General features: G+C 32.3%; 1 protein-coding gene across 1 annotated transcript; it reads right to left on the bottom strand.

Moving 5' to 3' along the window:
* Window positions 1-9,645: 9,645 nt before the first annotated feature.
* Window positions 9,646-13,937, bottom strand: LOC114303260 (serine/threonine-protein kinase ATM-like). The gene is made up of 2 exons (XM_028248386.2): window positions 13,734-13,937; window positions 9,646-13,490 (listed from the first exon to the last, which is right to left on the bottom strand). The coding sequence occupies exon 2, from the start codon at window positions 13,437-13,439 to the stop codon at window positions 9,918-9,920; it is 3,522 nt and encodes a 1,173-aa protein (XP_028104187.2). The 5' UTR covers window positions 13,440-13,490; window positions 13,734-13,937; the 3' UTR covers window positions 9,646-9,917.
* Window positions 13,938-22,993: the final 9,056 nt, after the last annotated feature.

The raw sequence follows: 22,993 nt of genomic DNA, 5'->3' as shown, positions 1-22,993 counted from the left end.
CAACCACACGCACACACGCCCAGCCCGCCCGACCGGACGGACGGCGGCGCGCGTGTGGTGATTTTTGGGTCCAATGGGTCTAGCCCATTTTGCCCATAACCTCTCCCTCTAAAACACTTGGGTACCCCTTGGGGCACACCCCAAGTATCTCACCCTAAGCCTTATAAACCCTTTCAAAACTTCCCACCAAATCAATGTGGGACAAGCCAATTTACAACCTTAAGGAATTTCCACCAAAACTCCATTTCCATGGAGCACACTTTGGCTTCAATTTCCCATTCACTCGGTAATGGTTTTGAGCAACCAAATATACCACGTGAATCACAACGCAGCATAGAACGCGTTACCACTTTGACCCGAGTAAATCAACACTCGGGGCCCACCTAAAAAATAGACCAAACTTGAGGAAAAATTAACCATTTCCAACAATCCCCCACATGAATGGAATTTGATGACAACGGAAATGCAACAATATGCAGACTTAACGAAAGAGTATAAGTCGAAAATATCTTGCATCAGGATAGGTAGTTTTCGGCCTTGAACCTTCCCTAGTGATAACCTATCGGACTTACTGGCTAACCAATGGACGCGATGCCTTGAATTGTTCAGCCGTTTGTGTAAGCCAAGACAATAGATTTCACACAAAATATCTTCTAACACATCGTGGTTCTCACTGTTGTGTTCATTTTGGCCTTGAACGCACCTGGTTTTCATAAGTGTTTCTAGAGAATTTAGCCTCTTCATTCTCATAGAACCGGCCCCAGTTCAACACTTATATAGGTGATTCTTATTGTGAGTATCTTTTTATACTCATCTTGATTTTATGTCTTAATCAAGATATAAGTAATCATTAAAAGCAAAGCTTATCCTTATACCCCTGCAGACAACATATGTTGCAGATATCACTCTCACCATAGGAATGGGTAGGAATTTTAATCCCTTGGTGATTTCTGGCAAGCCATACATAACTTAGTTGTCCCGTTGAACTTAGTTCTTGGGATCTCCAATCATATAAGTAGGGTTACCATTATGACGACTCTTATGTAATAGGCTTTAATCACATCCCCTTCGATGAACTATACACTAGCTCTTTTGTCAAACCTTTTGTTAACGGATCCGCAATATTCTCTTTAGATTTCATATAATCTATTGAGATTATTCCGTTTGACAACAATTGCCTTACGGTATTATGTCGACGACGAATATGTCGTGACTTACCATTATACATATGATTCTGTGCCCTGCCTATTGCAGATTGACTATCACAATGAATGCAAATAGCTGGCACAGGTTTTGGCCACATTGGAATGTCTTCTAAGAAGTGACGAAGCCATTCTGCTTCTTCACCTGCTTTGTCTAAAGCAATGAACTCGGATTCCATTGTGGATCGTGCGATGCAAGTTTGTTTCGTGGACTTCCAAGAAACAGCAGCGCCGCCTAGAGTAAAGACATATCCACTAGTGGATTTTGAATCTTTAGTATCCGATATCCAATTGGCATCACAATAACCTTCGAGTACTGCTGGATATCGAGTAAAGTTCAAACCATGATCACGAGTAAATCTTAGATATCTAAGAACTCGAATGATCGCTTTCCAATGGTCTTCTCCAGGGTTACTAGTGTACCTACTCAATTTACTGATAGCATAAGCTATATCAGGACGAGTACAATTCATTAGGTACATCAGGCTTCCAATGATTTGGGAGTACTTTAACTAAGACACTACATCACCTTTATTTTTCGATAAATAAAGACTGATGTCTACAGGTGTTCTAGCTAAATTCAAATCATCCTTGATAAATTTATCAAGAATTTTCGCAATATAATGAGATTGAGATAATGCATATCCGTCAGATGTTTTAGTAATTTTCATTCCTAATATAACATCTGCGACCCCCATATCTTTCATATCAAATCTTTTGTTAAGCATCTGCTTAGTTGATTTGATCATGTTTTGACTGCTTCCAATGATAAGCATGTCATCCACATAAAGACAAACTATGACATATCATTGGTCAGTGTTTTTAACATAGACGCATTTGTCACATTCGTTTATCTTAAACCCATTAGTAAGCATTGCATGATCAAATTTTTCATGCCATTGCTTAGGTGCTTGTTTTAATCCATAAAGGGATTTTACAAGTCGACAAACTTTCTTTTCTTGCCCTGATACTACAAACCCTTTGGGTTGTTCCATATAGATCTCTTCATTTAGATCACCGTTTAAGAAAGCTGTCTTAACATCCATTTGATGTATTTCTAAATTAAACAACGCTGCTATAGCAATAAGCATGCGAATGGATGTTATTCTTGTCACAGGGGAATATGTGTCAAAATAATCCAGACCTTCCTTTTGTCTGTAACCTTTAACAACAAGTCTTGCTTTATACTTGTCAATTGAACCATCTGCTTTCATTTTTCTCTTGAATATCCATTTATATCCAAGAGGTTTAGAACCTGGTGGAAGATCTACCAATTCCCAAGTATGATTTTGCATAATGGATTCAATTTCATTATTAACAGCCTCTTTCCACAAAGGTGCTTCAGGACCTGTCATTGCTGCCTTAAAGCTTTGAGGTTCATTTTCTAACAAGTATGTCAGAAAATCTGGACCAAAGGATTTTGATGTTTTTGCTCTTTTACTCCGTCTTGGTTCATCATTAGTTAAATCCTGTTGGTCGAGACTATTACTAGTCTCTTGTGTTTGATTGTCATTAGTCTCTTGACTTTGTGTACAATCATAAGTTCTTTTCTGTGAACTTAATTCCTGTCCTTCCTTGTAAGGAAAGACATGTTCAAAAAACACAGCATTCCTTGACTCTATAATAGTGTTCACATTTATATCAGGTATATCTGATTTATAAGTCAGAAACCGATATGCACTACTATTCTGAGCATAACCAATAAACACACAATCTACTGTTTTTGGTCCAATTTTAGTCTTTTTAGGAACAGGTACTTCAACTTTTGCCAAACACCCCCACACTTTTAAGTATTTGTAGGAAGGTGGTCGACCTTTTCACAATTCATAAGGAATGCTTTTGGTTTTCTTGTGGGGTATTCTATTAAGAACATAATTAGCAGACAATATTGCTTCCCCCCACAAGTTCTGTGGTAAGCCTGAACTTAGTAACATGGCATTCATCATTTCTTTTAGGATTCTATTCTTCCTTTCAGCAATTCCATTTTGCTGTGGAGAATAAGGGGCTGTAGTTTGGTGAATAATGCCATGTTGTGCACAAAATTCATTTAATGGTGCATCATATTCACCACCCCTATCACTTCTATTATAAATCAATGAATTTTTAAAACAAATTCAAGAAAAAACCAAAATAATTATGACTACTTAAGTCAGAATTAATGTTTTGACAAAATCATATCCTCATAAAAAATTTTGCCTAAGAATCAAACAATTCAAAAACCCATTTGATTGTATACATTCTTGCAACTTAATAACAAATAAATGTCACTGTCATAAAAATATTTGTGACAGAAGAAAATTAAATTATCTCAACTAATGCAAGAGAAACACCCCCATATTAATAAAATAGTTCATGGTTTAACAAATTCTACTACGCAAGTAAAATAATTATTAATGACATCTCATGTCACATAATTCAATAATCAACATAAAAGATTTCTTAAATTACTTCCCAATTAAACGGACCGAAATAATTACATACATCTTCATGTTTAAATTTCTCTGGTGTTTAAACACCCATTCAAAATTGATTAGAAATATTCAAATTAACCTGCTTATGTCCTAAGTCGACATAACAATTTATCATTCCAAATCACTTGAAATTATTGTTAAGAAATAACTTGAGTTGATATCATACATGCATATCAAACGTATCAACTAAAAATAATGAATCAACAAAATAAATTAATCATGCACGATCCCATCACTTGCATCATGAAATAAAAGGATTCTCAACTCATAAATAAAATCCAACGCATTTAAACTTTAAACTTCAAAATGACAAAGCATACCTTCATTTAATAAGTTTGATTTGTACATAAATAAACAAATTAAATATGCATTAAAATGTTCTTGTGAATATATATATATATATATATATATATATATTTTCCGACTCAAGTGCAGAAACAATTCAAGACTATGAATCCACATTGTAATAAAAATAAAATTAGTTTGTAAAACTAATATTTTACTCTAGAAACAAATTCTTCCATGTATACTCACGATGAACTATGATAAAGTCAAAAAAATTAACACCTTTTCACAAAGGGTTCAAAAATAAGTGATCTACCAAACGAAACCATAAGTTACATACAAAATTAACAGATTGTGACCGAGTCACAAAGGTTACATGCTTGATTAACAAAATTAATTTTCTAGTTACTAAAACCAGAAAATAAATTACAAAACAAAATAATTTTATTTTCCTTGTTACTAAAACTAGTAAAATAAAATACCGAAATAATATCTGATTACAAAAATCAGAAAACCAAACCACAACTTAATTTTCTAGTTACTTAAACCAGAAAATAAATTATAACACAAAATCATTTTATTTTTCTTGTTACTAAAACTAGAAAATAAAATACCACAAAACTATCTGATTACAAAAAACAGAACAAACACAAAATAATTTTCTAGTTACCAAAACCAGAAAATAAATTAAAACACAAATCAATTTTCTAGTTACTAAAACCAGAAAATAAATTATAACAACAAAATAATTTTATTTTCCTTGTTACTAAAACTAGAAAAATAAAATATCACAAGAATTTTTTGTAATACCAAATAATATTCTGAATTGTTAATGACACCAGTATCGTACTACTAGTTGTTGTCAAAGAAAAGAGACAGTATATTACTACTATCTGTCAAATAGCATAAATCACTATTTGTTTTTCCAACCAGAATATTAATTTGAAAACACAGAAAATTAAATACAATGAAGATACCCAAAAAGGAATCTGTCTTAAGATTGTAGGACAATCTTCACTGTATTTAAAAGATTTAATTCTATTGTGTACACAACAACAATTAGAATTTAAAGAAATAAAGAAAAGGAGAGAATTTGTTCGATTACAAAAATCAAACTCGAAATAAAAATAAATAAATAAAAACAGATTTTATTTTGTTACAAAAACAAAATTAAAATCTGATTTAAATAAATAAAAAACAACACTGAAAATAAATTAAATAACTTACTTGATTTAATTTCTTCGAATTATTTTTCTGATCAAGTCCAGTGTTTGACACTGTGTCCTTAAGACAGATTCGTCCTCTCCACGGTGCTTTCAGAATTTGGACGTCTATCTCCCAGGATGAAATGATCTTACCACAAACAATAGCAGCACTACTAATTGTTTGCCTTACGAACACACTAAGTGTATACACTCTTTCTTTCGAAAATAAAATGCAGCAAGATGAAGAATAGAATTAGTGAAATACGAAATTTCTGAATGGAAAACATCAAATGAGGGTGGTCCTATTTATAGATGTGAAGGTGGCTCTTGGATTTGAATTGAACAGGTATGTGGCTCTTGGTTTTGAATTGAACAGGTATGATACCTGTTGGGTTTTGAATTCAAACAGATAGCAATTACGGGAAGGGCCCTGTTTGGGTGTGCACTAATTCCAAAACAGTTTATTTCTGTTTGAAAACGGGAAGGGCCCTGTTTGGATGAACAAAAAATCCAAACCAATTTAATTTGAATTTTGGATTTTATTTTAATAAAAAATAAAATTAAATTCAAATGTTTTTGGCCCAAAAAGATTAGAAGCCCAACCCGCCCGACCGGACGGACGGCGCGCGTGTGGTGATTTTTGGGTCCAATGGGTCTAGCCCATTTTGCCCATAACCTCTCCCTCTAAAACACTTGGGTACCCCTTGGGGCACACCCCAAGTATCTCACCCTAAGCCTTATAAACCCTTTCAAAACTTCCCACCAAATCAATGTGGGACAAGCCAATTTACAACCTTAAGGAATTTCCACCAAAACTCCATTTCCATGGAGCACACTTTGGCTTCAATTTCCCATTCACTCGGTAATAGTTTTGAGCAACCAAATATACCACGTGAATCACAACGCAGCATAGAACGCGTTACCACTTTGACCCGAGTAAATCGACACTCGGGGCCCACCTAAAAAATAGACCAAACTTGAGGAAAAATTAACCATTTCCAACATATCCATCATGTATCTTGCCGTATTCTTCAAGTACGAAGGGCGTATCCCTCTAATATCCAAAATTTTAAAAAATAAAAAAAATAAATCGGATACTTATTTGCCATATCCAATACGTATCCCACCATATCAGACCTGTATCCGTATCCAATAAATATTTGATACTCGTACTGTACCTTTTTTGGAGTATCCTTGTTTCATAGCGTCATATACACTAGCCACCATACAACCTACATAAGAGCATCAAACTAGTTAATTTTTGTTATATATTGGTTCAAAAGTTACTTTATCTATTTTGGCTATACACATTTTAAATACACTCTCCAATCAACTGTCTATCATTTTACCATGCTATTTAAACATTATTTTTATTAATTTTAATATAAAATTATTTTTATAAACTTTACACAGCTAATTCTAAAATATCAGAAGTAATATTTTTTAATGTTTGACTACTTCAAACCACTAGCTACATTTGTTAAGCAAAAATTAAAATAACTAACTTAATAGCTAGTTTGATATAATTAAAATTTAAGGATTTACTCACTATTTTAACTGAAAAATAAAAATAACTAGGTTGATGTAGATACTATACAATATCAATCTCCAAAGCTACTCAATTAAAGTAGCTTCCTGTGATCCTTTCTTTGTCCCTTGTATGTTATGTTAGTCCATGTCATACTAACTAAAGAACCTCTAATTCCTACCAAGTTGATGCCTATTATTAGCTGAATGAGGCACAGTTCTTACATGGCCTCAGTAAATTTTACTCCTTTGGTGCAACTGCTTGTCATTGCTGCAAGTTTGCAACCAATAGATAGCAAGACAAAGGTCCTCCTTTGATTGGGTATACAGGTGCACAATTGCTTATGGGACAGGCAGAGGTAGATTTGATTCAAGGTTTCACTAACGTATGTTTCTGCAGTAGCTTTCCCACCAGTTTATCTAATCTCACTCCTTTCAATTACCACCACCATTTAGGCACAACCCTAACCCAGCAACACCAATGAACTTCAATATTACAGTATCACTTCTTCAAAGTAATCCACCTCAGCCATATAGCCTTTTCACTATAAACATCCACCATTCCTTCAGTTACTCATAATCATTTACATCGCACAATCAGTAAGATAACCACAATAGTCATCGAGATATGAAACCTTCAACTCCTCTCACAATTACTGTCACTGCAATTCTACCTCGCATAAAGATACCATTTGGGAACCAAGTTTTATACTTTTAAGGGAATTGTAACTACATTTTATACTACATGACAGGTTCCAACGAAATCCAAAATTTATATGAGATAATGAGCATCAAGAACAAAGAGTTTAACTGCATTTGCATGCTAAAGGCAACCAAGGGTTACTACCATTCCCAATATACAGATGACACATTGAATTCCACGACAGAGGTTGTTTGGGATGAACTATATAAGTGCATTTTTTTGACTCTTTGGCTAAAAAAGTAGAGGAAAAAAATTATATGTTTGAGATAACTTTTTGATTTTTTACGAAAAAATGTATATTAAAATATTGTGTCAACTAGCAAAATTACCTTCCTAACCTTCTGAGTACTGACATGTTCTCCGTGCATGTTAGTTTCACTCCCACGTGAGTGCACTGTGCCGCACTGTTTTTTTTTTCCACCAAAACGTACACTGTTGGAAGGGACAAAACCAAGGGTATTTTTGTCTTTTTACCCTTTGTCTATTCATCCTTTTTTTTATTTTTTTTTATTTTATTTTTTTTCCGTCCATACATGTGAATAATGTTAACTTTTTTACATTTTCAGTAACTTTATAACTTTTTATTTTTTTTAGGAATACCAAACATCTAAGTAAAAGAGAACACACATAATCAACCAACATAACTTCAACCTAATGGTAAAGCTTAAAAATCCACAATCAGAGTGCTGTCTTACTACATTTTTCAAGTATGTTTAGTTTTTCTCAACCAACGTGGATCACAAAACACAACAAAATTCAGTGTCACCATTTAGAATTGAATTCAAATTGATTCAAGTTCGCAGCAACAAGAAATAAATTAACGACAATACATTTGTAACGAAACGTAAATGTAATACAATAATATAACTTTTGCTTTAATTCAACGAAATAGTTGCATTCAGTAAATCACGATAGGATGAGGACTGAAAAAAAGTTCAAATTTTGATTTTTTGTTTCTGTTACTATTTTCATCGGAAACAAACAGAGGTGCAAATGAATTAATCAATCACAAGTTTTCAAGAACATCCAAACGCAATGAAAATATAGGTCCAAAATACTTTTGTTTAAATTGCTAATAAACTAATGCATTTTTACAGACATCTTAAATACAATCAAAATTCAAAGAACATAATTAAACCTACAAATCTAATGCCAAAACAATGACATATTTTACCATCAACTAGACACCAAGCCCTAGAAGCAAAAATATGGCTCGAAATACTATACTAATTAATGTAAAAAGCCCAATGTCTGAACATAGTCATGAATTATTTCATTACTGAAGTCAACTGAAACATATAAATAACAAAATAAAATAAAATAAAATTTTAGCAATCCTCATTTCAAATGTAAAAATACCAAATCTGTAAGAGCCGAGAAAGATTGGAATCAAAATTCTGAGAGAACCCTAGAGAGAGAGAAGAGGGTAGAAATCAGAGAAGAGGATTTTACAAGAGGGACGATTTCAGAAATAATCACTCAGTGAGAAAATAGGGTAAAAATTAGAGAATAGGGTTTTAGGAGAAGGAGGGTTTCAGAAATAATCAATTGAGAGGCATACCTAGATTTTTCTGATTGTTCAATTTCTTTTTCTTTCTTTGTTGGATTAGGGTTTTAGATAGAGTGAAATTACCCACAGCCACTTCAATCGCACCGCCAACTGCTATGGTTGCAGACCAGATGGAGGGAGAAGGGAGAGAGGAAAGAGTGCAACAGTGAGAGAGACAGAGAAGAGATCGATAGCAGCAGAGAGAGAGAGAGAACAGATAAGCTAGAAGGATGTTAATCAGTTGCTCCGGTTTTCCATTTTCCACTGTCAAACAAATCAACGGGCAAGATGAAAATTTTGAAATCCAATGGCTCCTAATTGAGGTGCACATGATGTGCAACTTTAAGTGGTTGCATATTGCAACCGGACCCTTTTTGTGGTGTAAATAGAAGCTCCCACGGATTTGTTTACCATATTTGTCAAAGTGTAAATAGAAGCTCCCACGGATTTGTTTACCATGTTTGTCAAAACTTCACAAACAAAGTATAGATCACGGTGGCAGCAACAACAAAAGTTCAGATTCATAACCTGAGATTCATAAAATCTGAAACTGCCAGAAGAAAATTTATTATGCAGAGGCAAGAGCTCAAGTATACTGTGGCTCATTGTTTCTGTTCAGGACACAGTACGATTCTTGTAGAATCTCAAAAGAATCAAAGCAAAAGAGGATATACTTATTGAACCATCAAGAATTCATCAGATGTTGATGAAGCAGGCCGATTGTTTTCGGCTTCATTGTAAGTAGTAGCAATGACACAATGTCGCTTCCTAAATTACAATTCATTGCTTCTTATGCTCTCCCAATGCAATTAACTACAAAGTTTTCAGTTCTAACATGAACATCTAGAGACAGAGAAAGCATAACTTATACAAAAAAACAAAAAAGTGACTCAGAGCAATCCAAGTCTACCAAGTCCAAGGGTCACTAGCCTTGTAAACAACTTTAAGAAAAAGATCCATATTTTACATGTTGAACTAAGAGGTGGAAGATGAGCCAGCCATGGTGCTAACCTTCTTCATGAGGCCTTTTATGTCGTTCTCCAATTTGGCTCTCATCTCTGGTGAAAGATTATTCCCGGCCTTCTCCAGCATTGTTGTCATCATTTCCAAGTTCTTTCTTATATAAGAAAGGTCAGGTGCCTCTTCAGAACGAGATTTCAACCCATAAGGCTTTGCTGGTGGCTTAAATCCATTCAGGCTCTGGGAGGTCACAGCCATGTGCAGATTAGTATCTGCTTCTGAAGCCCTCGAAGCAGCTGAAAGATGGAGACGGTAATTGACTAGGGCCGGCCCAAAGGGCTTGCTCTTTTCAAGACTCCGAAAGGCATTTCTAGCATCAGAACTATTGATGAAGATAACTTGTGCAGTATCAGAAGCACCCAATGCCTGCGTTTCTGATTCATTCAATGGCCCAAACCCACAAAATGTAGTAACCAAAGTTTCTTTCGAAGGCACTGGAAATCCCTGATCAAACTTCAAGAAAAGAGCAGTCCCCAAAGCCTCTCCATTTGTCTGTTCTTTATTATGAACAATGATTTCTGGCATCCAAGCAACAGGTTTACTTCTTATTCTCCTCTTGCGCTGGGGTTTACCTTCAGCGGGAGTAGAGTTCACCTGGGTTTGATCTTCAGCAGCAGTAGAGTTCATTTGGGGTGCACCTTCAGCAGGAGTAGAGTTCATCTCTGGCAAATTTTTCTCCAGAGAGCTAGGTTCAGCAACATTTCCATTCAAATCTGGTATGGCAGAACTAACTTTAGTCTTCGGATCGTCCACAACTGCTTTCTCCTTCCTCTTCCTCTTCTTGGGCTCGGGTTTACCACCAGGAGAGATCATCTGTTGTGGAACTTTGACAAATGAGTTCATTTCAGCATTGTTCCCATTAATATCTGGTTGGTTAGCTGTGAGTACACTATTCAGACAGAATGAATCAGCTTCTTTCATCCCCTCCTCCCTATTATTTTGCTTAGCAATATCTTGGGTTGAAAAAGAACCCATTACTTGTGCATCTTTCAAGAATGACCCAACTTTAGCATTGTTTCCATTCACATCTGCTAAGCCAGCAATACTTTTAGTCTTCGAACAAACTGAAGCAGCTCCCTCACTCCTCTTTCTCTTCTTTAGTTCGGGGTTTAGGTGTGCTATGAGGTCACTCACCTGTGGATCTTCTGTTATCACTGAACGTGGTGCAGTACAGTTTCCATTCAAATCGGGCAAGTCAACTGCTACTTTATCCTGCAGAAGCTCTAGAGTTCTTCCGGCTTTCTTTCTCTTCTTAGGTAACAACTTACCGTCTGGTGCAAGACAGTCAGGCTCCTGGAAATTTATTATGAAAGATCCATTTGTAGGATTTCCATTCACATCTGAAAAGACAGGACTAGGTTTAGTATTTGAACTCGTAGTTGCTATTTTCTTCTTGCTACCCACCCTCCGTTTGGAAGTAACATTGGGTACTGGGACGTTCCTCTCATGTGTGTCTTTACCCACTGAGCCAGGACAATCAACACTTGTATTTGTATCTGGTGTGGCAGCAGAAGGCTTAGTTCCCTCGGGTTCTTTAGATTCTTCTGACATTCCCTTGGACTCGTCATGAAACACCAGTCTTCTGAATCCAGAAAAGAATCTCTCAACCGAACTGAAATTTCTATCTTTGTTAGGATAAAGACAATCTAGAGCTGCAAAACCAAGTTCCGAGAGCATATCTGCTGAAGATGCATTAATATCCCCTGGTATACTATAAGTATTACGCTCAGAAATTGTTTTCTTGGACCTTTTCTTCTGTACCTTCTTGCCACTACAGTTAATTATTGGAGGGGACCCCACAGACTGGCCATCAATGCTGTTATTGTCCTGCACTACATGAGAAACTCCCTTACCATCTTCGGTTTCATTTTCGTTTACAAACGGAGGCGACAAATACTTGCTCCTCCTTCGTTCTCTTGTTTCATAGACTTTTTCAGATTTCCCTCCACTCCTTTCATCATATGCTCTAGTGGAAACTTTGCTCACTTTGGTAGTTGGAGATAATGAGAGGTTGGTCATTTCCTCCGCAGACGAAGAAGCCAATTTGCAAATATCTATATCTGGAACTTCAACACTTACATTTCTAACTTCAGAATCCTTGTTACCCTCTTTGTGCCCAGAGGTTGAGCTTATTCCTCCTTCAGAAAAATCAGTCCGGCATTTCTTAAGAACAGTATTCTTCTCCGTTCTGGAAAGCTTAGCCATGACTTCAACCTTCCTTTCTGAGACTTCAGCTCCATCTTTAAAATCAGTTGTTCCCCGAAGTTGATGCATAGGCACTTGGCAATGCCCTATGGAATGATAGAAGGCTGACAAACGATTTTGGGTAGCAGCAAACTCAAGCATTCCAGGCATAGAACCATGCTGGGCAAGGTTTTTGACATATGCAAGAAAATTCGCAGGTTCAAACTGGGTTACAGAATTTTCATCACACATTTTGTCTTCCGGCATCGAAGTTCTTTCCTGATTTCCACCATTACCAGCCAATGGAGCAGTGGGCATGGTTTGATTTTCTTTCAATTTACAAGAACAAGTCATCTGCAACTTTATACGCCGACCAAACTCATCTACAGCCTTCTTTACAGCACTGAGGAAGTTTACAGAGTTGCTTTGTACTGACATCTGGGCAAAGTTCTCAATGAAAGGCTTCAACTGCAATGGAGAGCACCAAACATAACCACCATGCCCAAAGTATTTGACTAGGAGACAAGTACTCTGATCCGATTTTGGAGCAACCTTTGGTGCATTTGAAGGATCGAAAATCATTCCAGGCCACCAAGACTGAGTTTTGGTTTCAACCCATACAAGTTCACCAATAGATAACTCGAATTCTTGATTATAAATAGCTTCTTCATGTTCTCCGAACCCATCTATGGTGCCATTTTGTGTCACACCAAGATTGGACTCGTGAATCTCTGAAGCCTTAGGGTTTTCCTCATTACTAGACAACAAAACCCCATCCTCTGTTGATACAAATTCCCCAAAAACCGCTTCATCTCTTTGTACAAACCCATTGGGCGGACCGAAAACTTCCACAAATAAAGAAAAACCATTTCCAGAAACTTCTATCTTCTTACTTTGATCAACAACATCATTCAATTGCGATCCATTGTTTCCTTTTATATCATCCTCCATTGCAGTTTCCTCAACTAAAAACTGCACATTCCGGTTAACTTTTGAACTTGCTTTTGGAACCGATAAATCTGCATTCTTCACACCGTTTATCTGAATTTCTTCAGAATCACTCTCAACAGCTTGGATTCCTTTCTCAATATCAAAACCCCGACTCAAAACTTGGACATTGAACCCACCACCATTTTCTCCAACTGAAACATCAGACAGCAGGAGTGACCCAGAATACTTATAACTCGAACTAGAATATTCAGTAGCTTCATCTAGGGTTTTATCACATGGATTTTGAGATTGACCTAGATTGGAAACCAGACCAGCCTTATCTAGAGTTTTTCGGTCTTCCATTTTCAGAAATGTTCCCAAAAGGCATTTAATAGCCGCAGATCAACTACACCGCTGATCAAAAACAGAAAGGAAATTAAAAAAGAAAAAAAAAAAAAAAAAAGAAATCAACAACACATCTTAGTATTTGCTATTTATGGACTCATTTTCCAATCAAACCAAAACCCAAAAAAAAAATTTACAAAAAAAATGAAACCCACAACAAAAATCAACAACCACAGAAAAAACGAAAACAAAAACAAAAAAAACGCAAACTTTGAGAGACAGATGTGAAAATCGAAGCAAAAATCGAAGTACCTGGGAAACAAATTCGAGGGCTTTGCATTCTGGAGTAATGGAAGAGTGATCGAGTCGGCGAGAGATCTGCTGAATGAGAACGGGGAAGCGAGTGAAAATGATGGGAAAGTCGGAGTTTTAGAGAGAGAGAGAGAGAGAGAGAGAGAGAGATGCCGATGATACTAAAGAGAGTGTCCTTTTGTTTTTGTATGTGTGGTTGGGCTGGGATCTTATATATATCACTTATTTATTTATTTATTTATTTACTTTAGGTATTCCGTACCTCGACTAATGTGTGAAGCTTTTTAAACGGTAAACTCTACTGACATTTTTGTGATTTGATTCAATTACGCTATATTTTTTGATATTTTAAAAATTATATTTTTATTATTGTAATTAATAGTTTCATTTAATAAACTCTTACTTTTGCAAAAGGTAATAATTTTTAATAAAAAAATAAAAAAAATTATATTGAAAAAAAAGTATAGGAAATGGAAAAAAAAAAAAACATAAAAAGTAAAACAAAGTAAGAAAAGATAGAGTGAATGAATTTAATATATTGATTCTGTCTAAATAATTATAATAACAGGAGTAGTGTAATTTCTCAGACGTCAAGAGATAATATGTTTTAAATTCAAATCTCAAGAGTCTAAGTGTAATTTACCTCTTTTTAAAAAAGCATTTTTATTCGAGTGTAAAAATGTGATAATTAATTATGATATCTAAGAAATATTTTCTTTCTTATCTTTCTTAATAATTATCAACTAATTATAACACTTCATGTCATTAGGTTTAGAAAATAAATCTAAAAAGTAAGTTTGTATATCATCTTCTTTTTTAAAATGGGGAATAGCTTTCTTCCATACTCTTATTTTCCATATCCTTTCATATTTGATTTTTTTAGCTCTATTCTACATCCACAATAATAATTTAAACCATTAAATCTCACAATGACCCTGTGCAAAAAATTAGTTTTATTAGATATCGATGAATATATGAACAAACCGCTTTTTATTTTATAGAATGATATGTTTAAGTTTAAACTCACAATTACTGTCTATTAAAAAAAAAAAAGTTTCAATTTATTCATTTATCTAGTAATATCCAATAAAACTATTTTTTTTTTTTGTTTTACATAGCTCATCTAAATTATTAGGATTACAAGATGAGCAGTTTAGATTCTTATTATGGGTTTAGAATGGTACTCAAAAAATAAAATATGAAAGAGTATGAAGAATAAGAGTATTGAGGGGAGCCCAGCCTTTAAAATGAATTTGTTCACGCACTTTTTAGTTTGCTAAAAATAGGGATCTTATATTTAAAGATTTTGTTAATTAATGTGCTTAGGTGATTTGTTAAAAATGTATTAAATGATACATATTAACTCCATTATTATAGAAAGTATAGAAGATGGTAAATAGGGATAATTACAAAAAAAATAAAAATAAAATAAATAATTAAAAAAAAACTAGAGTTTTAAGCATATAACAAAATAAATTTCGGGTTTTAATTTTATTAATTTAAACCACAATATTTTTATTTGATTTCAATATAAATCATTCGCATATTTTTGCTAAATAAAAAAATTAGTATTTCAGCTATTAAACTCAATTTAATATGCATAAAATGTCTAAAATACTATTTTTTATTGAGTTTAATGACTAAAATATTATTTTTTTTGTTGATTTTACTTAACGAAAATAAACTAATGATTTAAATTGAAAATAAATAAAAAAAATTAGAATTTAAATTAATAAAATCAAAAAGTCAGGATTTAACTTATTAAAAAAGTCAAGCTCTAGGTTTTATTTATTTATTCTCTTAATAAATACAATCTAACTACACATACCTTAGGTGTGGTGAGAGAAAGGTTAAAGGTTCGAACTAATGAAGTAATGGCGAACCCTTTCTGGCCTCATTTGGAAAGTAGGTTGGAACTAATTTAATCTAGGGGTATTTACATACAAGTCACATTTTGTGAACTTATACTCCATTAAGTCCTAAATAAAATTAGGGTGAATTATACTAATAGTCCCTATAGTTTGGGGCTTGTGTCACTTTGGTCCCTGACTTTTCAACTGACACATTTGACCCTGAATTTTGAATCTTGTTCCAAATAAGGACAATTGAAGATATCATTAGATTTTTCAAGGGTAAAATCGTCAATTTGATAAAATATAAACTAATTTGACAAAAATAAATGTCAAACAAATATTTTTGAATTTTTAAAAATTATTTCTACCCATTAAAAATAAAATTATGTAAAATTGATAAATCTTTTAGACATTTATTTATTTTTTACCAAATTAATTTTTATTATGTATTTGGATAATGATCATGTAAAATTAATTTTTAAAAATTAATCATGTAATTTTTATTAATTTTTATCAATTTTACATAATTTTATCATTGGTGGATAAAAATAATTTTAAAAAAATTAAAAATATTTTTTTGACATTTATTTTTGTCAAATTAGTTTATATTTTATTAAATTGACGATTTTGCCATTGAAATTAAACAATAGTATCTTCAATTGTCCTTATTTGGAACAAGATTCAAAGTTCAGGGTCAAATGTGTCACAATTGAAAAGTCAGGGACCAAAGTGACACGAGTCCCAAACTCTAGGGACTGTTAGTGTAATTTGCCCATAAAATTATTTGCTCCTTCAAGTCCCATTAATTTTTAATAGTCCAATTTATCCTTCAAAGACCTCCTCATAGCTGCCAAGCATCATTGCTGTCTTCATTCTCTCTCTCTTCATAGTTGCAATTTGAAGTTCTACTCAACTTCAGTTTGTCGAATATGGGTGATTCAATCTGGGTCTTGATTTGTCGTTGATTGAAGGTTGATCAATCAATTTCACAAGTCACTCTTCGACTTCGAATCTGGATTTTAGTTCGAGATCATGACTTCTGCTCTTGAATTCATCCGCAATGGTAAGTTTATGGTAACTTCCAATTCTGTCCGTCCAAGAGAATCGCAGAACAATCGCAATCCAAACATGTCCCCAAGCTGAAGCGTCTGAGTGTAGAGTTTGTTGGCAGTGTCTACAAATCCAACCTCCATACTACCCTCCACTACGAAAGGAAGCTCTGCCGAGTGTGGGCGGGTGTACGGTGGGTTAACGCCGCCAACAGGGAATTAAAGGACTGCCATCGACACGCTCTGGCCGTTGAGAGCCGGGAACTCGGCTATGGTGGCTTTTGTGACCTTGAAGTTTGGTTGGTTTGTTGAGTCAGTGGCAAGTCCACGAATTCCCGTGAATGTGAAAAAGTTTCCATCAATTGGGGTGCTAGAGTTTCCAGGGACTATGAAGTCTGTTAAGATATCTAGGTCGCCTGCTTGGGCAATATAGGAAGCAAAAAGGAGAGAGAAGGAAAAACAGAGCTTGTTTGAACAAGGTTGATGGGGCCATTGGTTTAGATGGTAAATTAGTATGAAAATGGAATTGTGTTTTTGGGGAATGATTAGAATTGGGTTAGAGGATGATGAAATTGAGAACATTCTCAGTTTATAATATTCCCAATTTTAATACTGAAAAAAATTGAGAAATTTATCAAAATTGATAATTATAAATTTCTTAATTTTGATAATATTCTTAGTTCATGCTAGAAGAAATTGAGAAATTTCTTAGTTTTTGATAATTATAAATTGAGAACATTCTCAGTTTTGGGATTAAATGGCAAAACGTCTTTTTACCTATAAATGAGACTTAATGGTTCAAAAGCTTTTTGACAGGACCTAAGCTACTACCAAATATGTAGATAGGACTTTTTGGGAATTAATCCTTTAATCTATCAAAAGATAAAATAAACTAAAAAGTCAATAGGACAAAATGTCGTATATAAATCATAATCATTTTATTTTTTCTCTCATAAAACTAAAGGCGCATATGGTAAGAAATGTGTATGGTAGAATTCTCATTTTTCTTAAGGAGACCAAAATACCCTTTTAATGTATTTCTCTCTGTTTTATTTATTTTATTTATTTATTATCATGAGATGTCTCTTCCGTATTTTTTCATGAATTTACATATTAGATAATATTTATCTAATGGTGGAATACACTAATAATTTTTATTTTAAACCAAATTTAATAAAATATATTTCACAATAAAGTGGCAGAAAACCAGATGCATAATAAAAAATTGGAGAGACAAAAAAAATACAAGTGAGATATTAGCTATTATAATATGGTGAATTTTTTTACATTTGTTGATACGTGGGCCTGGTTTGGGTATCACGAATTTTTTCGACTTCTTTACCTATTACGAAATGATGTATAAAAAAATAGAGAAGTAATGTGATAGGAATAAGCCAATAAGTCGCTTATATTTATCAAATTTACCTCATAATTAATTTATTTATGGTGAAAAGAAATTATTATTATTTTTTTTTGAAATTTTCCCCATAATAAATTTATTTGTGAAGACAGAAATGTTTAAATTTTTTTTTTCCCTTCAATTTTTTATGTTAAAATTATTCGTGTACTTCATCATTAGCTAAATATTATCTAATATGTTAATTATGAAATCATAAATAAAAAAAAAGATAAAAAGATAAAATACAGAAAAATGAATAAAATGGTATTTTTGGTTTCAGTAGGAAGTATTTATTATAGTGATGTATATTTATTATCTTTTATACTTTGCATAATAGCAGAATTAATTATTATCATTTAATGCATTCTTTGGGTATTTGTTAACAAAATCCTATATTTAAAAGGTAAATATTAACAAGTGTCTCTTAAACAGTGTTTAATGTTGAAAAGTGTATAAAAAATGTCTTAAAAATATGTAAAAAAGTTCAAAAGCATATTTGTTTCAATAAAAGTGTATTGTATTTAATAAAAAATGTCTTGTGTTATTTAATCTTTGTCTTTTATTTATGGCCTAAAAATACTTTTTAGCAAGACCCCATTTAAAAAGGAAGGACAAATTACATATACCCCCTCGAGGTTTAGCAAAATTACAGATATCCTCTAAGGTTTGAGAAATTACAGATACCCCCTGAAGGTACTATTTGCATAACAAATTAGGGGGCAAATTGTTATGAAAATATAAACTTCAAGGGACAATTTGTTATGAAAATATAAACCTTAGGGGGTATCTGTAATTTCTGAAATCTCAGGAAGATATTTGTAATTTAGCTAAATCTTGAGGGAGGTATATGTAATTTGCCCAAAAAGGAATGAAGTGAACATTGGGGAGGCAGTGTTTGGGTTCATCAGTTCATCATAGATCTATTTTGATGCTTCAAGTTGTTAATTTTTTAAAGCTTGTATGTTATTCATAAAATAATGAGGTATATTCGATAATCGTAATATTTTTATTTTATCGCATTTATTTTTTTTAAAAATGAATAATTTGTTTTCAAAAACATAATTCTTGTTATTTTTTTAGAAACAAACTCGATAAAATGAAAATGTTATAATTCTTGGTTCAACCTAATTTTTATTTATTTATTTATTTATAAATGACATAAATAAAGAGTTCTAAAAAATAAATAGTTTGAAATATCGAAACGATGAGCTCCATAGGCTTGGACAACACCTCTCTAGTTTAGACAAAAGCCAAAGAGAATCCCATCCTGTGAAATATATATGTATATATATATATATATTCAAGGGCGAATCCAAAGAGCGATAAGGAGTCGCATGCCCTTTTTAGATTTCTTTAATTTTAATTTTAATTTTTTTATATATGTTCAACGGAGACCAACATAGGCAGTAGTGAAGAGATGCGATACTGTAACGGTAGAAGGGAGTGTTAGGGGACGGGGTATGCCTAGATTAACGTTGGCTAATGTTGTAAATAGAGATATGGATCTACTTAATTTGACTAATAAAATGGTATTTGATAGGGTCGCCTGGAAAAGAATGATTCATGTAGCCGACCCCATTTGATGGGACTTAAGGCTTGGTTTGGTTTGGTTTGGTATGTTTATGAAGAAAATATTTTAAATAAAAATTATATAAAAAATAATTATTAGAATGAAATGTCAGTGATATTTTTAAAACTATGAGGATAATAATAGTTGTTTTAATTGAAAATGAAAAGATTACAAGAAGTCATATTATTGTGTATGAAAAAATTTCAATGTAACGGTGATATCCATTATTATTGACATGCAAATCTAATTAATCTCACTATGATATGAAATTTATTAGATTATTAATTATATTTGACATGTGAGGTTTACCCTTCATGTGTTACTTTACTATTAGTTGGCGATATTGAATTTCTACTAAATTTTGTACGAAAAAATTATTTTATAATCCTATAAATTTTTGTTTTATATTGTCCAGTATATACTAGTTAGTTATAAGTAGCATTATCCTTTTGATCTTTCTCAAAATCAATTATAAATATTTATGTAAAATATTTTTGTAAAAATATTTAAAATTATAATTAATAAGTACTCCATTTGATTTAATTTTTTAGATCTGCTATTAGTTTAAGATAGTGGGATTCATATTTAAAAATATATACATAATAATTCCATCACAGATATAAATTTTATTATTTTTTATCAATTAAAAAACATATTCTGTGAACAAAAGCGGACTCGTACTTTCGAGTGTGTGAGTGATGACATACTCTTGTGGAGGAGTGAATGGTTCAATTTCCAGTTCTCCAAGTTCCACCATATAAACCCTAATCAGCACTCGCTGACTATTTTAACATGAATTAGAATTTCCTATCATATTTTTTTAAATGATTTTTTTTTGTTACTTAAATTACATTGATTACTTCTGAAATTTGATAAAAATACAACAAATCTTATAATTTTAATATAATTACATTAAACTCCTTTAAAATTTTAATTTATATAACACTTATCATATTTTCATTAATAATTTGATAGTCATATAGATGAAAAAAATGATAATTGCCATCTCTTTTATAATTTTTTTAACGGGTAACTACAAACTCAAAACACCTCTATTTTACATTCAAATGTGTATTTTTCATTATTTATCCTATGCTTTTACACTATTTACATTAGTTTTAATATCTGTAACCATATTAAAAAAGAGACCCAAGTAATTAATTATGTCAAAATCGTAGAGTTTATTATAATTTCTTCAAATATTAGGAGTGTAATTTACTCTTTTTTATTATAATAAAATAAATAATTGAACAAGTTTCATATAAAATTAGATAAAATAATATTAAAATTTGACATTATAAAAAAATTATGTTTTAAAATTACATTATTGTACTTTAACTTTAAAATTAAACTGTTAAATATACAATAACAAGATCATTGTATTAGATTGTTGAATTATCATTCAAGTCATGACTTTCCCTCATTTTTTTGGTCTAAGATAATAATGATTAGTGGTTTTTTTTGTTTTTTGTTTTTTTTGGTATCAAGTGTTGGAGTTGTCTCCAAATAAACCACATATATTATGAAATTAAAAAAAAAAAAGTGATAATTTACAAAGTCATTAATAATGTGTGGATCAAATTCATATGGGATGTATTACACATGACATTTAAATATATATACCATGCGTTTTATTTTCTAACCATTTTTTAAAATTATTATTTTTGAGTTTATAATATTTTTTTTTCAAAAATAAAAAAATAAAAAAATCTACCTACACACAAGTGACTACCAAGGGTTTTGGTTGTCCAAGTTGTACCAACAATCTTTCAAAATAAAATTTGTGATTAGGTTTCAGTCACAAAAATGTGTTTTCAATTGATTTTTGGCCTACTAGTTCTTTCAAATTTAACCCAGAGGAGAAGCTAGGACTTAGATCCTACTCTTTAATGTGTGACTAATAATAGCCTTGTTTGGGGATATATATTTTAGTTAACAAATCAAAAAGTCACTATAAGTTGTCATATTATTTTTTTCTATTTTTCTGCAATTTTTTTGTAATAAGCTAAAAAAGTTATTAATATAGTATGTTCCCAAACGATGATGAATTTGTTTTAAAAATATGAGTTTTTAGGTTTTTATTAAGGAGGTTTGATCATAATGTGCATGGATATTTTTAGAAAATAAATAAAAAGAGAATCTAGGTCTCTATCATACATGAAATATTTGATGAATGTTTCTTCACAATAAGGTGAATGAAATTGTTGTTTAAGAAACATAAAAATCTTATGTTGAGTTGCTTTTTTTTTTTTTTTTTTTTTTTTTTGTTTTCTAAATAATTAATGACAAGATATCATTCCTGATTTTGTACCTTTACATGTTGGCAAGATTTTTTTTTTTTTTTGGGGCTTAACACATATTGCACTTACATTAATTAATGAACCAAGGGATTTTTTTTGGGGTATATTAAAAAAGAATGAGAAAATTATTTATAAGTCCTATTTAGAAGATTTATTTAATGTGAAATCCTATGAATATTCTTTTAGAGTTTGAAGTCATATTTAAATAGGCATGTGTTTCATAAGGTTTTATGAGTTGTAAATGAATGATATTAGTGTACTATTATTCCTCTAATTTGTTTTTATATTGTACCTTATTTTCTCATTCATTATATCACATTTGAGAAGGCATTTAGGAAAGACAACTCTACAGGCAACAACAATGCAAGTTTTTTTTCGCCTTAATTGCGGGATTTCAGTGCATTTTCAAGATGTTTCTTAAATGGATGTGGATATGGTCCGATGATATGATGAAGTTTGAGGGTTGTGTGTTGATTCCTTTGACAGATTTCACTCTAATCGGTTGAGGAAAAGAGGGTTTTTTTTTTTTTTTGTTGTTTGTTGAAGTGTGAATTGTTCATCTTTAATAGGGCATTGACTATCTATTACACTCATTGATAGGCACACTTTGGCCAATGTTCTGATTGAATGTGTGTACTTAACATTGTGATGGTTAATGCATTTTGATATGTTCGATGTGTGGGGTGGTGTGTATGGGTTCAAGGGTTGGGTTGGGGATATTTGGTTTTGGTTGTTAAATGGATGTTGAATGTGAACCACGTTGTAGGATGACAATTGTATATTGAGACCTAGATGATCGTGTTACAATGCATGTTATATTTACTATGTAACGTTAATTCACATACACCATATAGTAGATGACATTTGTGTGTTTGTTCGGTTGTATTTGTGTTTGAATATGTATTGTGTCTTTGTTGTAATTAATGTTTACATACATGTTACAATACGTTGCGCAAAATTATTGAGGATTTGGGTTTGTAATTGAATGTGGATTGAATCTCATCGTTCGATGTTGAAGTTATGCTGGGTTGGGGGTGATGATGGTTTAGTAGATGGGTTGGGATGGGATGTTACATGTTATATTTAGGA

Source organism: Camellia sinensis, chromosome 15 (assembly GCF_055761805.1).
Source record: "Camellia sinensis isolate YWXY chromosome 15, ASM5576180v1, whole genome shotgun sequence".
NCBI lineage: Eukaryota > Viridiplantae > Streptophyta > Magnoliopsida > Ericales > Theaceae > Camellia > Camellia sinensis.
The sequence above is the reverse complement of the archived record's forward strand: the minus strand, read 5'-3'. Positions and strand labels throughout refer to the sequence as shown.

Coding starts and splice junctions, on each gene's coding strand:
- LOC114303260 (XM_028248386.2), bottom strand. CDS start 13,439: ATGGAAGACCGAAAAACTCTAGATAAGGCTGGTCTGGTTTCCAATCTA.